Below are 15,436 nucleotides of genomic sequence, written 5' to 3'. Positions count from 1 at the left end.
TGAAGTTTTAAAGTGTAATATTGGACGACTTTATGATTACAAAAATAATATAGGAAGAATATATATATATTATATATATTTAATTATTAATAATAAAACAGTCTAAATATAAAATAAAGGATTACAGATGTAGTCAATAAACATTACGTACTATTCATCATGTCACTATACACGTTCACAAATTTGCCCCTTTTTTTGATAGTTGCCGCGTCACATGAAAATGATTTCCGGCTTTGACGTGACGTCATGTCCATAGGCGTGCATTGATTGGCTGCGCTCGGCGTCGCGCTGTATGACGTCATCCACTCGCCGGAACTGGGGGGGAGTTTTGAATGTGTGTGTTTAGCGCTGGTGTGGATGGGAGTTTACAGATGATGTAGAGGTTATAATGCGTTATAAACACACACACACACACAGTAGAGTATGATGAAGTTAATGCGTGCTGAGTTAGCCGGTGTGTGAGGTACAGTGTGTGTGTGTGTGTTACTGTACACAGGGGGACACAGAGGCGTTATAAGGCGTCATGGCGAGTGTCCACGAGAGTCTGTACTTTAACCCGATGATGGTGAACGGCGTGGTGCAGGTCAACATATTCGGCATTAAGGACTGGGTGACTCCGTACAAGATCTCAGTGTTAGCGCTGCTGTATGAGATGAGTTCAGCCAGTAAACACACGGAGCTGCTGGACAGGAGGAGGCTGAACCAACTCATACTGCCCTTACAGCAGGTACCACACACACACACACACACACACACACACACAACCAACTCATACTGCCCTTACAGCAGGTACCACACACACACACACACACACACACACACACACAACCAACTCATACTGCCCTTACAGCAGGTACCACACACACACACACACACACACACACACACAACCAACTCATACTGCCCTTACAGCAGGTACCACACACACACACACACACACACACACACACACACACACACACACAACCAACTCATACTGCCCTTACAGCAGGTAACACACACACACACACACACACACACACACACACACACACAACTCATACTGCCCTTACAGCAGGTAACACACACACACACACACACACACACACACACACACACACACACACACACACACACAACTCATACTGCCCTTACAGCAGGTAACACACACACACACACACACACACACACAACCAACTCATACTGCCCTTACAGCAGGTACCACACACACACACACACACACACACACACACACACACACACACACACACACACACAACTCATACTGCCCTTACAGCAGGTACCACACACACACACACTCACACACACACGCACACACACACAACCAACTCATACTGCCCTTACAGCAGGTACCACACACACACACACACACACACACACTCACACACACACAACCAACTCATACTGCCCTTACAGCAGGTACCACACACACACACACACTCACACACACACACACACACACACAACCAACTCATACTGCCCTTACAGCAGGTAACACACACACACACACACACACACACACACACACACACACACACACACACACACACACACAACCAACTCATACTGCCCTTACAGCAGGTACCACACACACACACACACACACACACACACACACACAACCAACTCATACTGCCCTTACAGCAGGTACCACACACACACACACACACACACACACACACACACACACACACACACACACACACACACACAACCAACTCATACTGCCCTTACAGCAGGTACCACACACACACACACACACACACACACACACAGAGCTCATACTGCCCTTACAGCAGGTAACACACACACACACTTCTGATACACTATTTCCAGTGTCTATTTTTGTTGTTTGATGTCTTTGTGTGTGTGTGTGTGTGTGTGTGTGTGTGTGTGTTGCAGGGCCCGGATGTGACGTTTGACCAGTTCCTGAGCTCCGTGGAGGAGTGCTGTCCTCTCCTCGCCAACACAGTCAAACTCAGGTAAGACCCTTACACACACACACACACACACACACACACACACCTGTCTCACCTGACACTGTGTATTTTTTTTTGTGTTGCTAATATTTAAGTAATTTTTTTCCAAATTTGATGATTAACGTAAAATAAAAGTAAACAGTCATTTCCAGTGAGACTCTCTCCTCAGCATGGTGTGTGTGTGTGTGTGTGTGTGTGTGTGTGTGTCAGGTTGTATACAATGGCAGACAGAGAGCTGCAGGACATGGAGCACTTCTTTGCTGAATTACCGAGCGCCTTCACCAACTCAGAGGCTTTTAAGACCAGTGTTGTAGGTTAGTGTGTGTGTGTGTGTGTGTGTGTGTGTGTAGACTGGGTGTTAAAAATAGAAATAAATAAGTCAGAACACACAGAGAATCACTGTTTGTGCTTATGACATGAAATGAAAATAAAAACAAAATTACAAACAATAAAGTAAATGTAGTAAAATGTCACACAGTAACTGAAACATTCTTTTGATGTAAATCTACAAACTGATAAATGCTTTAAATTTAGTTTGGGCCCTAGTAAGTCCAGTAGGTTCTCTGTTCTTAATTTCGTCATTAATCAGTCAATCAATAAATAAATTAAATCAAATCCTAAAATTATTTGCAGATTTACAGAAAAGTTCATGTGTAAATTTAGGACGGGATTTCTCTAGTGATGTGTAAAAAAAATATTAAAATATTTAATGTATGAGATTAAAATATTCAAATTGTTTGCGTGTGTGTATAGGGTTGTTTATGCGTCAGATGTTGCTGGCGTATAATAAGCTGTCCTTCAGTCAGGTGTATAAACTATACAAGGCCCTGCAACAGTACTGCCGCCGCGGGCAACGACCCCGACACGACCCCTCCACTCTCACTAACGAGGACATGGAGCTGAGCGCTAACGAGGACACGCTCGCCGACATCACAGAGAGAAGCGAGCGGGACACGCGCTCTCTGCACCAGTCAGAACACCTGTGAGTGTGTGTGTAGAAAAGTTTTCTAATGTACAGGAATTGGATCTGTTGTGTTAATGTGTGTGTGTGTGTGTGTGTAGGTGTGATGAGAGTCGTGGTCCTCTGTCACAGAAGCAGGCAGAGTATTTCCTAGCTCGACAGGTAAGCCATCCAAAAACACACACAGAAAAGTCTTTGTGTTAATTATAATAAACAGAAGTGTGTGTGTGTGTGTGTGTGTAGGCATACCTGTTGAAGAACGATGAGAACAAAGCCATGAGTCCAGATAAACTTCAGGATGAGCTCAACAACATCCTAAAGTTTAACCCCGACTTTGCTGAAGCGGTGAGTTCAGTGATTGATTGATTGATTTTCATCATCATCATCATCATCATCAACACACTTGTGTATCAGGGCCTTTATCAGAAGTCATTAGAAGAGTCTAATTGCGCAAATGTATTGAAGTTTCTGAGGTAAATGTTGACGTTTAAATGCTTTTTGATGTTTTAGCTGAGGTAAATGTTGATGTTCTGAGTGCTTTTGTACTAGTTTAAGGTAAATGTTGATGCTATGTGTCGTTTCATGCTAGTTTATTGGCATTTCTCTAATAATGTTCATGTTCTAAGGCTTACAGGTGTTTTATCAACATTTATGAGGTAAATGTTGAGGTTTTGAGTCTTTTTGTGCTTATTTCTTGACACTTCTGAGGTAAATGTTGTTTTGAGTCTTTTCATGCGTATATATGGACACTACTGAGGTAAACGTTTGATTGTTTTTGTGCTAGTTTATGGACATGTTTAAGGTAAAAGTTGATGTTTTGTGACATGTGTTTTATGTTGTGCTAGTTCATTGACATTTCTAATTTTTTTTGTGGTAAATCTTGATGTTCTGAGACTTTTCATGCTAAATTATAGACACTTAAAAGATGTTGTGCTCGTTTTTTGACATGTTTAAGGTAAATGTTTAAGTTTTGAGTCATAAATGTGTTTTGTGTTGTGCTAGTTCACTGACATTTCTCAAATAACGTTCATGTTCTGAGTCTTGCTCCTGTTTTATCCCAATTTTTGTGGTAAATGAGACTTTTTATACTAATTTATTGACATTCCTGAGGAATTGATGTTCTGCTTGTTTTTGTGCTAGTTTATTGACATGTTTCAGATAAATGTCTGTGCTTTGGGCTTTTTGTGCTAGATTATTGACATTTCCCAGATACTGTGGATGTTTTAAGTCTTGCTGCTGTTTTATCAATATTTTTGAGTAAATGTTGATGTTCTGAGTCTCTTGCTTTGTTTTATTACTATCTAAGGTAAAGTTCTCCTTCCTTCATCACTGTGTGATTACTTTCTTAAAAAAAAAACTCAACAGCACTGTTTTTTAACAAATTAAATCATTAGCCATCTTATACTCAAACTCTGTTGCCTAATTGTTTCATGACAAGCACATGACCAGTTGTGTTGTTTGTTTCTCATGTTGAAGAATAAGTTTAATTAGACTTCATACAGGCTTTCAAGCAGCACACTTCCTTCTTTGAAACTCTCTCTCTCTCTCTCTCTCTAGCACTATGTGAGTTACCTGAACAGTATGCGTGTTCAGGATGTCTTCACCTCCACACACAGTTTGCTGCACTACTTTGATCGCCTTGTCCTGTCCGGTGCCGAGGGGAAGAGTAACGGGGACGAGGGATTTGGACGCAGCCTTCGCTACGCCGTTCTCAACCTGGCAACCCTGCACTGCCGCTTTAATCACTAGTGAGCAAAAGCCACCCAGACACACACGTGCAGAGAACCACATAATACGTTTTATTCTAACACCACAGACACGCCCCCGGGGTAGAACACAACTCTGAATCACACACCCCTGAGGTTCTGTGTATGTGTATGTTACAGTCAGCAGGCGGATCTTGCACTACAGGAGGCCATCAGAATCGCTCAGGAAGCAAACGACCATGTCTGCTTACAGCACTGCCTGGTACATATAAACAAAATCGGACCTTCTCCTTCTCTTTTACTTGGTTTTAAAAGACTCCTTGCTCTAAATTCTTTGTGTTTGCGCTCTTTATCTCTCTCTCTAGAGCTGGCTGTACACACTGGAGCAGATGAAGGGATGTGACAGTGCAGTTCTGACTGAAGACTCTGTTAAAATGGCCGCTTATTTCTGCTTAACAGTCAGTTTGTTACTATTATCAATAATAATACAGGTAGTCCCCAACTTATGGACATTCGAGTTACGGATTTCCACAGACATAAACGGACGGTGGTTCTACTTCTGGTTCAATCGTGAAAGTAGCTCACATGCATTGAACGAAAAATAGACCCTGCAGTGCACCAGATACCAATATTTACAATTATATACAATATTTTCAGTGTGTAAGTGAATGTATAAAATGTCTAAATTTTTGTATATTGTGTGTGTGTGTGGGAGAAATGACATCATGTCATTGCATCACCGGTTTTAATAAAATTAGTCCGGGAGCACAATGATGGAAAATGTCTGTCCTGTAAAGCTGTCCTTATGGTGAATAATTTTTAAATGTTGGAAAAATCCTCAACAAAAAAAGAGTTTACAGTCCAATACAGTGGACAATACTAAGCCAAAATGGTGTCTGAGATTCCCCTCACGAGTTAAAGGCTCAGAGACAATACTGTTACATTTGAGGTGTGAGGTTAATTACTCCTTTGGCGTGTTTACAGTTTAGAAGGGACAGATTTAGTCAAGTGAATTGGTATACTTTACATTGTATACTTGTGTCAAAGAAGTATAAAACTCACGTTGTTGGACTTAAGAACAAATCGGACTTACGAACGTACTCCGTTACCGGAACTCATTTGTAAGTCAGAGACTACCTGTATTCTTATTGTTGTTAGACCACAGTGTAATACTGTTAACAACACCACGATTGCTGATTTTGTCTCTTTCTCTCTCTCTGTGTATGTGTGTGTATGTGAAGTATTTAGCGTGTCTGGGTGTACAGTCTCTTGTCCAGCGGGGAGCGCTACAGGGTTTCTCGGCTCCTCAGCTGCTGGATGCTCAGCGTCAGACGGCCGTGCTGCTGTGGAAACACAGTCTGAACGAACTGATCGAGATTAGTCTGGCTCAGAGCGCCTCCCTGTGGAGCATGTACGGCAAAAGGTGAGAAAGAAAGCGACAGGTCAGAGCGCAGTGAGACAGAAGGGTAAGACAAGTCAAAACACAGTGAGACAGAAGGGTGAGACGGGTCAGAGCACAGTGAGACAGAAGGGTGAGACGGGTCGGAGCGCAGTGAGACAGAAAGGTGAGATGGGTCAGAGCGCAGTGAGACAGAAGGGTGAGACGGGTCGGAGCGCCGTGTGGCAGAAGGGTGAGACGGGTCGAGCGCCGTGTGGCAAAAGGGTGAGACGGGTCGAGCGCCGTGAGACAGCTTGGAGTGCAGTGAGACAGGTTATAGTGCAGTGAGACATTAATTTTAGAGCAGGCTTACAAAAAATAAGTTAGAGATCAGTGAGACAGGTCAGAGCGCCTCCCTGTGGTGCAGGGTGATGAAGTGGTGAGAGACAGACAGCTTAGAATCATTTCCCTTTAGTGTGCAGTGTGTAATATTTAGTTTGACTTTTCCGTTGTTTCTAACAGACACCTTGTGTGTGTGTGTGTGTGTCAGTACGATGTCAGTGCAGCAGTCTCAGCTCCTGTTGAACATGAACAGTTTGGAGCCGGTGAATTTCGGTGTTCAGCAGAACACCACGGAGCCGTTCACCATCGCGCTGTGTCACCTCGCACAGCTCCACGCCGACCAGGTTCACCTCTCACCTCTGACCTTTCACCACAGCTATAAACTCTGACACAGTGTTGTATTTTAACCTTGTGTGCCCTGTGTGCGTGTGTGTGTGACGCGTATGCGCAGGGTCTGTACGCCGCCGCAAGTGAAATCATCAAACACCTGAAGCAGCAGTTTCCTTCACACACTCAGCACGCTAAGGTGAGCGCCACATCACGTACACGCACACACACACACACACACACACACACACACACACACACGCCTATCACTGAACATAAACGTCTGTGCTGGCTCTCTAACACTATGCATACTCAAGCTAATCATTTAACTCTAATACGGTTATTGATCATGCTAACTGAGCTAGCTAGCTAAAACTAACATACGTTAGCTTCATGCCTTTCTGCTAACCAGAGCCCTGATTGGTCAGTGTCTTACTGGGGGTGGGGACTGTTTGAGTAGGAGGGACAAATGCAGCCTGAGCATTTCATTTGCATTAAGCCTGCTAGCTCCGCCCACATGACCTAGTCCTGTGTGGTTGCAGGTGTGGATGCTGTGTGATCTCAACATCCAGTTTGAGAAAGCAATGAATGATGGGAAATATCACACGGCTGAGCCTCATGTCACCGCCATTACCGCTCTGAACAGCACCGAGGGGCTCTACAGGTACACGTGTGTGTGTGTGTGTGTGTGTGTGTGTGTGTGTGTGTGTGTGTGAGTGTGTGTTTATTCCTAGACGATCACAAAAGTCATATGATTAAAAACAAACCTCAACAACTAATCACTGTGTGTGTGTGTGTGTGTGTGTGTGTGTGTGTGTGTGTGTGGACAGGGAGGCCCAGCTGTTAAGGGCTTTAAATCGCACATCAGAAGCTTCCAAAGTCCTGCAGCGTCTACAGCAGCTGTGTGAGAAGAACAAAAACACAGAGATGATCATCAGGTGTGTGTGTGTTTGTTCATTCATTGCTAAATGTCTGATGTGTATATGTAAATGTGATATAAATGTGTGTGTGTGTGTGTGTGTCTCTGTGTGTTACAGGGTGATGTTAGCCACAGCAGAGCTGCACTGGGACTCGTGTGGGTTTTCCGCCGCTCTCCCGCTCCTGCTCAAGGCTTTAGCTCTCACACGCCAACACAACCTGCAGAGACTCGAGTGTAAAACTGTACTGCACCTCGCTTACACACAGGTATATATGTACACACACACACCATTAAGTTTTAAATTGCTTCCTCACAGTCATTCTTATATGATGTCATTTAAATGTGTGTCTGTGTGTGTAGTTGATGCTGGGGATCCCGGAGCAGGCCCTGTCGCTGGTGTGTGGTGTGTTGGAGTGTGTGTTAGCCCACGGAGCGCTGATGGATAAAGCTAAAGCGCTGCTTCTGATGGCTCGGTGTCAGGTGGCTCTGAGCGCGTCTGCCTCGGAGGAACACAGACTCACCGGTGAGTGTGTGTGTGTGTGTTTAACTATTAATAATGATATTAAACTGACAGCCATGTTTTTCTGGCTGAGTGACACCTTAGGGATGGATGTTATAAATGATCGTGTGTGTGTGTGTGTGTGTGTAGCTGTAGAGTCAGCGGTACACACTCTGGATGAGGCCGGGTTTTATTTCTCTCAGCTGGACTGTAAGGCGCGTCTGCGTGACGTTCATTATCTGCAGGCTCGTCTGCACCACGCGCTGGGGAACTTGGCCGCGCGCAACAGGAGCGCGCTAATGTTCCGCATGCTGAACCAGGAGCTGCTGCACGCCCCGGCCACGCCCACTCACCACCTCTAACACGCACACACACTCACACACCTCAACCACTCTGAGACACATGCAGCACAAATCTGTAGTAATAAATGTTTTGTTAATAAAAGTGTTAGTCGTGTCATTGAATAGAAAACATTTAATTACATTTCTTTTTGTATTTATGAAAAAGCGTCTATTTACTCAAAACAACATAGTGAGAAAAAAAATCTAAAATACAGTATTTTTTAAATACACTAAATGATTAGTTTAAAAACTAAATTAGAAAAGTGTCTATGAAAGAATTGATGGCTTGTAAATATAATATAATTTATTTATGATGTAATATAAATGTCTTTTTGGTTAAAAAAAAAAAATCAGTGGTTTATATATAAGCTGTGTCCAGCTGCTTGGAGTCTGTCCCTCCTGCACGCAGTGTGCCACACCTCGGAGTGTGTTTCACCCGCAGACAGTGTGCCCCGCTTGGAGTGTCTCCCCTAATCTGAGTGTGTCCCGCTCTTAGTGTGTGTCCTGCTCAGTGTGTCCCGCTTGGAGTGTCTCCCAGTCTGAGTTTGTCCTGCCCAGAGTGTCTCCCACTCGTGCTGTCCCGCTCGGTATGCCTCCCACATACCGCAGTGTGTCTTTTAATTTGAGTGTGTCCAGCTTGGAGTGTGTCTCCTAATCAAAGTAACTCGTAATCTGAGTGTGTCTCCTAGTCTGAGTGTCTCCACGTGGCTGTAGATTTGCTGTTTTCCTCCCTGCTGTAACCCGAGCCCTGGTGTCCCCCTCCTTCTCCTCCCCTCTGCACTCCTCCACCCCTCATCCCTCCATCTTCAGCTTCACTCCTCCAACATGGAGGCTCTGGGAGGATATCCGTCCAAATCATCCAGCTCCAGACCCCGGCTGGTGTCCCTGGTCCTCACCGTGTCCCTGTGCATCAGCTCGCTGTTCCTCCTGCACGCACAGATCTCCAGGAGCCGCTCACACGCAGACTTTTACTCCTTCCAGGTGAAGGACACGAAGGGGAGAGGAGTCTCACTGGAGAAGTATCGGGGGAAGGTGAGTCCCTGTGTCTCAGTGTCCCTGTGTCCCTGTACACCCGGGGTTTAGGATCAGGGCTCAGTCTGATCAACTTTTAATACTGAATAAAAACCTGTAAGATCCTGCGCGTGCACGCGCACGCACGCGCAGTCTCGCGCAGCACCCCAGAGCCACGAAGTCAACTCTCTGCTGAATCACTTTACTGAACCGACTCGATGAATCAAATCCAGCAAATGTTAGTTATTCTGTATGCATTTATTATTTAATATTCGATACTACTCTTCTCTATCAAACTAATAATATATGTATAATAATGAACAATTAAATAAAAAACATCGTTTTTATTCGTGGTTCTCGCGAATCAATTTCAGGAGTCATTTAAAAAAAGACTCGTTCGTAACAAACTGGCTGTTAATAGTTCTGTTCGTTCAAGGACTGCAAAACAAGTTTTCCGCTGTTTAAAGACCACTTTAGTTTGTAAATGTTGGTCGAAGTAATTTTCGTGATGCGATATCATTATTTACTTATTTATTCAGTCATAATGTGAAATTAACACCGCGTTTCTGTGAGAATTCCGACAAATCCCGCCCCCGTGTTGTGATTCGCTGTAGCGGCTCGTGTTCTGCTCTCTGATTGGTTACTAACAAGCACATGCGAGCTATAAACCAATCGCAGTAAGGCAGGTGTGATTTTTCTTTCCCGAATACGGATGGGAAACGTAATACCGTTCATCAAAAGATGTCCCAATAACAATAAAAAGACAAAACTTACATTTATTCCTGTGTAAACACTCTCTGGTCAAATATGACTTTAAGGGAAAGTTTTGGTGAATAGGTTAGAACTGTAAGAAATAGTTATCAGTAGCAGCTCAGATCCCTGAGGTAGATGACAAGACATGTTTGATTTCCTCCCTGAAGTGTCACCAGCTCTCAGTGTCCACAAGTCAGGAGTTTAATATAAATCACATGTCAACAGTGTGTTGGGTGAGACATAAATCACTGAACATATCCACAGTGAGACAGATGAGCGGTGAGACAGGTTAGCATTGGTCAGGTAATCAGGGAGACAGGTTAGCGTTAGACAGGTTAGCGTTAGACAGGTAATCAGGGAGACAAGTTAGCGTTAGACAGGTTAGCGTTAGACAGGTAATCAGGGAGACAGGTAATCAGGGAGACAGGTTAGCGTTAGACAGGTTAGCATGAGACAGGTTAGCATGAGACAGGTAATCAGGGAGACAAGTTAGCGTTAGACAGGTTAGCGTTAGACAGGTAATCAGGGAGACAGGTTGGCGTTAGACAGGTAATCAGGGAGACAGGTTAGCGTTAGACAGGTTAGCGTTAGACAGGTAACCAGGGAGACAAGTTAGCGTTAGACAGGTAATCAGGGAGACAGGTTAGTGTTAGACAGGTAATCAGGGAGACAAGTTAGCATGAGACAGGTAATCAGGGAGACAGGTTAGCGTTAGACAGGTAATCAGGGAGACAGGTTAGCGTTAGACAGGTAATCAGGGAGACAAGTTAGCGTTAGACAGGTTAGCGTTAGACAGGTAACCAGGGAGACAAGTTAGCGTTAGACAGGTAATCAGGGAGACAGGTTAGTGTTAGACAGGTAATCAGGAGGACAAGTTAGCATGAGACAGGTAATCAGGGAGACAGGTTAGTGTTAGACAGGTAATCAGGGAGACAAGTTAGCATGAGACAGGTAATCAGGGAGACAGGTTAGCGTTAGACAGGTAATCAGGGAGACAGGTTAGCGTTAGACAGGTAATCAGGGAGACAAGTTAGCATGAGACAGGTAATCGGGGAGACAAGTTAGCATGAGACAGGTAATCGGGGAGACAGGTGAGCGTTAGACAGGTAATCAGGGAGACAGGTGAGAATTGGTTATAGGAACATAAACAGTAATTGAGTGGATGGATGAAGTAACGAGGTCGAGTTTATAGTTTTCCTACATTATAGCAGCTGTAAACAGATGTTTTCTCAGCAGCCTTAGTTTTCTCCATCTTAATTCCATAAGAAAATATTATTTTGTCACTGAGAGAATGTAATGGATTCTTTCCTAAACTTACATTTAACCCACTGACTCTTACAAAGTCCTCACACTGGAGACTCCTTCCATAAATGTTTTATAAACACCTCCTTACAGAAAAAAATGCCATAATTGTACCGGATATATAATCTGATTAAGTGGAGTGTGTGCTGTGAGTGCGCCGTCACAGCATATCAGCGCGAGCACATTAATAAAAGACCTGCACTAGTTATAGAGATTTAATCATCACCATCCTTGTGACCAATCAGAGTGCAGGACACAGTGCTGGATAATGGCGTGCTGTGGTTTCAGGTGTCTCTGGTTGTAAACGTGGCGAGCCACAGTGAGCAGTCTGAACATAATTACCGAGAGCTGCAGGAGCTGCACCGGGCTCTCGGGTCGACTCATTTCACCGTCCTGGCTTTCCCGTGTGCACAGTACGGAGAGACAGAACCGGGGACAGGTCGAGATGCAGAGGCCTTTGCCAGGTCCAACTACGCAGTCACGTTCCCGTTCTTCAACTTGATAAAGATCATGGGGTCAGAGGCGGAGCCAGCCTTCAGATTCCTCACAGGTAAAACTAAACTGATTTCTGTGTAGATTTTTGAAGAATTCTTTTGATTCCATTAAGAGCCACACCTAAATATGCAAATGTAAAATATGTAAATGAGTTATAAATCATGCTGAATTATTCCCAGTGTGTCGTTTCAGTTCAGTCCATTGCTCTTGATGTATTGGTTATGAAATGTCCTCTTCTGTCTCCTGACACACAGATTCAGTTCAACAGATGCCAAAATGGAACTTCTGGAAGTTCCTGGTGGGTGCAGAGGGTCAGGTCCTGCGGGTTTGGAAGCCCGAGGAGCCGATGGAGGAAATCAGGAGGGAAGCGACGGCTCTCGTACGGGAAATCATACTGAAGAAGAGACATGAGCTCTGAGAGAAATTCTGTGCGCTGAGGTGGAAAAGTTCTGAGGGTTCTCAGAGGAACGACGCCTCAGTGTGGCGCTGGAACAGAACGGAGAACTCTGCCTGTGGTGGTGAAGAGTGTGTGTGTGTGAGTGTGTGTGTGAGAGAGAAAGAGAACATGTTGGAAAGGTGAATTTATTCCAAGTGAAGTGTGAAGTCTCAGGGCGTTCACGGTGACTGAACCCACCTGCCAATCCCAAACATCCCTAATGTCACATATTTAATGTTAATCTGTCAGTTTCATCTCGACTCTTATTGAGCGCACAACCACTTTAGAGATTTCAGTTTATTACTAAAAGACTTAAAATAATAAATGTGTTATTGTTGTAAAATATTTGTTTAAAATAAAAGTTTAAACACCATAAAACACTCAGCGCAGTGTCCTAATGGGCGTGGCTTACTTAAAAAATGAAAGTCAGTGAATAAACAGTGTGTATTTGTGTATATAGATCATGACGTGTTATCTCAGACACACAACCTGACTCATCTCCCTCTCTCTCTTAGTTAGAGATAAACACTTCTCCACACACTTCAGTAACACTGCTGTAGGAAACACACAACATGAAAATAATAAAACTCTTTCTATTACACACCTTTAAATACAGAACTGCCTTCAGAGACGTTCGAAGTTCTATGAAATCAAGAAAAATCCATGAATGAAAAATAAAAAATAAGATGAATATTCAGTATAACCTACTGTACACTAATCACACACACACACACACACACACACACAAACATCACACACATGACGCGGAAAGAAACATACAAACTCTACGTCCTGTGTCTAAATCTTACTTTGTAAGTGTAAAACCATCTACCTTCGTCCAGCAGGGGGAGTCAGAGGTCAACTTAGAATAATGAGGAGCAATAAGCTACACTTGAGTACTTCAGCAGCGCACACACACACACACACACACTCTCTGCACTTAGTGTGTATGTTCCAGAGTTGTACAGCTTTGGCCGGTGTTTTGGGGTATTTGGAATATTTTGAAACTTGAGCTATACTCTAGTCCTTGCGTAACCGAGATGACATTCTGCTACCACTCCTAACGTTTACTATTAAATTAATGCTTAAAGATTAAATGTATGCTTTTAGTTCCATCCCAGTAAACATTGGTCCGACGGCAGCGTTGTGTCCCTGGCCAAAAGCAGTCGCAGTAGGACGACATTAATTGGTAGAAATATGTGACACAAAACATCTCCTAAAAGTGCAATGTTTGTACACGTCTAGAGTTGTCTGTGGTTGCATGATTACACATGTGATTGCATTTATAACTGTTACTTTGACTTCTTGTTTAATATACAGCTTCCAAGCAAACATTTGGACGATTGATGACCGTCTATGGTAAAAATCAGATAACGTCAAACACATCCGTTTAACGTTCATCTTGACGGGACGTGTCGGAGGGATGTCATTTCAACGGTCATCAAACCTTCAAATGTTTCCTATGATATTGTTCAGGTAACAAACACACTTTTTAACCTAAAGCTCGTTGTCTGAGTGATCTTCTGTTTGTGCCTGTTCTTCCGCTCTGCACTTGGGTTCTCTGTTTTAATGAACAGCTGGTGTCCACTCAGTTTGTTCGTTCGCCTGAGTTTAATCTAAACTTTATTGATCTACTGGACACAGAACAGCCATAATATTACAATGCCAAAGAAATTCCAGTATGGTGTAGATTCCTCTTGTGGCATCAGCGTAGCTCTGGTCCCATGGGGTGTGGCTCTGGGGAGTCTTTAGGGGTGCTGTGGTGTCCGGCACCAGGACGTTGGCAGCGGATCCATTGGGTGGCGTGGGTTGTGGGACGGTTCATCCGGTGTGTCCCATTGGGCTCGATCAGATTTGGATCTGGAGGGTTTGGAGGCTGGGTCAGGGGCCCTGGGCTCTTTGCCTGCTGGTGTCTTTCTCTCATGATTAGCATTGATTTATGCTGCACTCTGTAGCTTCTGTAGGATCAGACTGGACAGTCTGGCCGTCGGTCCGCACGGGCATGGGCGAGCCTTTGGGCTCACTGGGGTATAACTGGTGACCAGTGGTAATGTTATGGCTGTATACACAACTTATCTTGTGGTCCAAAAAAAGTTTTATTTTTCTTTTATCTGCTTTTATAAGAGAAGGGCACAGGATCACCCAATCCACTCAGTTTTATTCAAATTTTCTTTTAATACATTTCATACATTATTTATAGACTGACACGATCCAAATCTGAATGGATCAGAAAAATAATATTATTTAATAATATGATAATATTAAGACCAAATTATTATTGTATATTACGGTACACTTTTAAGTAATGTGGATTATATAAAATGAGTTTAATTGTATACTTGAATCGTTTTCTCATTTTACACTCTCAGTTGGTGTTTATACACACTCTGTTTGAAAAAGACACACACACACACACACCTCTCTCCAGCCTGTAGATAAGTGAAGCAGAGATGATGAGGTAATGAAAAGTTGTAGGTTCAGGAGGCGAGACGGTCGGAGCATCAGACCTGCAGTTTCCCACCTCATTAATAAAGGACAGAACACCAGTCTTACCGTGTGGAGGTGTTTATTTGTTCTGTAGCTTCTGCTTTAAATCGTGTGATATGCGATTCGAGGAGCAGGAGGAGTGTGTTCATGCGGCACAGCGAGGATACGGTTTATTCAGCCTGTAAGATTCTCACACAGTTTAACACATTCATAAATAATCAGTCCACGGAAAAGTTTAACTTTGTGGAATGTTTAAAAATGTTATTAGAAATATATTATAATTAACTTAAGATCTTATAGTCTGTTAACAACAAGCAAAGTTGAAAGGTTTTGTGGTATTTGAACAGTACTAACATCCAATTAGGCAATAAGCAATAATTCTGATGAAGCTGAGTTACAGTCACCAGCCTACATTATTTTGGATTATTTTTCTACAACCGCACATCCCCAAGTTTTACTCCACTCAAATCATCACAATTCGCCTGCAGTTATTAAAAACA

At 43.4% G+C, this 15,436-nt stretch overlaps 2 protein-coding genes across 7 annotated transcripts; both read left to right on the top strand.

The window, feature by feature from the left end:
• The first annotated feature begins 307 nt into the window (after positions 1-307).
• On the top strand, positions 308-8,570 carry anapc5 (anaphase promoting complex subunit 5). Of its 5 annotated transcripts, none has more exons than XM_053503246.1 (18): positions 308-382; positions 497-727; positions 1,903-1,982; positions 2,190-2,293; positions 2,733-2,961; positions 3,042-3,102; positions 3,184-3,285; positions 4,498-4,688; positions 4,827-4,908; positions 5,012-5,104; positions 5,888-6,069; positions 6,575-6,710; positions 6,818-6,892; positions 7,236-7,357; positions 7,524-7,631; positions 7,731-7,878; positions 7,973-8,135; positions 8,262-8,570. In XM_053503246.1, exons 2-18 carry the CDS (start codon positions 524-526, stop codon positions 8,471-8,473), a joined length of 2,292 nt encoding a protein of 763 aa, XP_053359221.1. In that variant the 5' UTR covers positions 308-382; positions 497-523; the 3' UTR covers positions 8,474-8,570. The 5 variants fall into 5 exon arrangements, with proteins under 5 accessions (XP_053359221.1, XP_053359220.1, XP_053359222.1 ...); XM_053503247.1 differs by having other exon boundaries at positions 318-334; XM_053503245.1 differs by having other exon boundaries at positions 316-727.
• Positions 8,571-9,238: 668 nt separating this feature from the next.
• Positions 9,239-12,822, top strand: gpx8 (glutathione peroxidase 8 (putative)). 2 transcript variants are annotated; one of them, XM_053504325.1, is made up of 3 exons: positions 9,239-9,484; positions 11,933-12,068; positions 12,268-12,822. In XM_053504325.1, the coding sequence occupies exons 1-3, from the start codon at positions 9,278-9,280 to the stop codon at positions 12,429-12,431; spliced, it is 507 nt and encodes a 168-aa protein (XP_053360300.1). In that variant the 5' UTR covers positions 9,239-9,277; the 3' UTR covers positions 12,432-12,822. The 2 variants fall into 2 exon arrangements, with proteins under 2 accessions (XP_053360300.1, XP_053360299.1); XM_053504324.1 differs by having other exon boundaries at positions 9,240-9,484; positions 11,807-12,068.
• The last annotated feature ends 2,614 nt before the right edge of the window (positions 12,823-15,436 follow it).

The sequence above is a fragment of the Clarias gariepinus genome, chromosome 9 (genome assembly GCF_024256425.1).
Source record: "Clarias gariepinus isolate MV-2021 ecotype Netherlands chromosome 9, CGAR_prim_01v2, whole genome shotgun sequence".
Classification (NCBI taxonomy): Eukaryota; Metazoa; Chordata; class Actinopteri; order Siluriformes; family Clariidae; genus Clarias; species Clarias gariepinus.
The sequence above is the reverse complement of the archived record's forward strand: the minus strand, read 5'-3'. Positions and strand labels throughout refer to the sequence as shown.

Excerpts from the sequence above, each read along its gene's own strand:
- anapc5 (XM_053503246.1), top strand. The coding sequence starts at position 524 with ATGGCGAGTGTCCACGAGAGTCTGTACTTTAACCCGATGATGGTGAAC. Across the intron at positions 728-1,902 it reads TCATACTGCCCTTACAGCAG|GGCCCGGATGTGACGTTTGA; the intron begins GTACCACACACA and ends TGTGTGTTGCAG. Across the intron at positions 3,103-3,183 it reads AGTATTTCCTAGCTCGACAG|GCATACCTGTTGAAGAACGA; the intron begins GTAAGCCATCCA and ends GTGTGTGTGTAG.
- gpx8 (XM_053504324.1), top strand. The coding sequence starts at position 9,278 with ATGGAGGCTCTGGGAGGATATCCGTCCAAATCATCCAGCTCCAGACCC. Across the intron at positions 9,485-11,806 it reads TGGAGAAGTATCGGGGGAAG|GTGTCTCTGGTTGTAAACGT; the intron begins GTGAGTCCCTGT and ends CTGTGGTTTCAG. Across the intron at positions 12,069-12,267 it reads AGCCTTCAGATTCCTCACAG|ATTCAGTTCAACAGATGCCA; the intron begins GTAAAACTAAAC and ends CCTGACACACAG.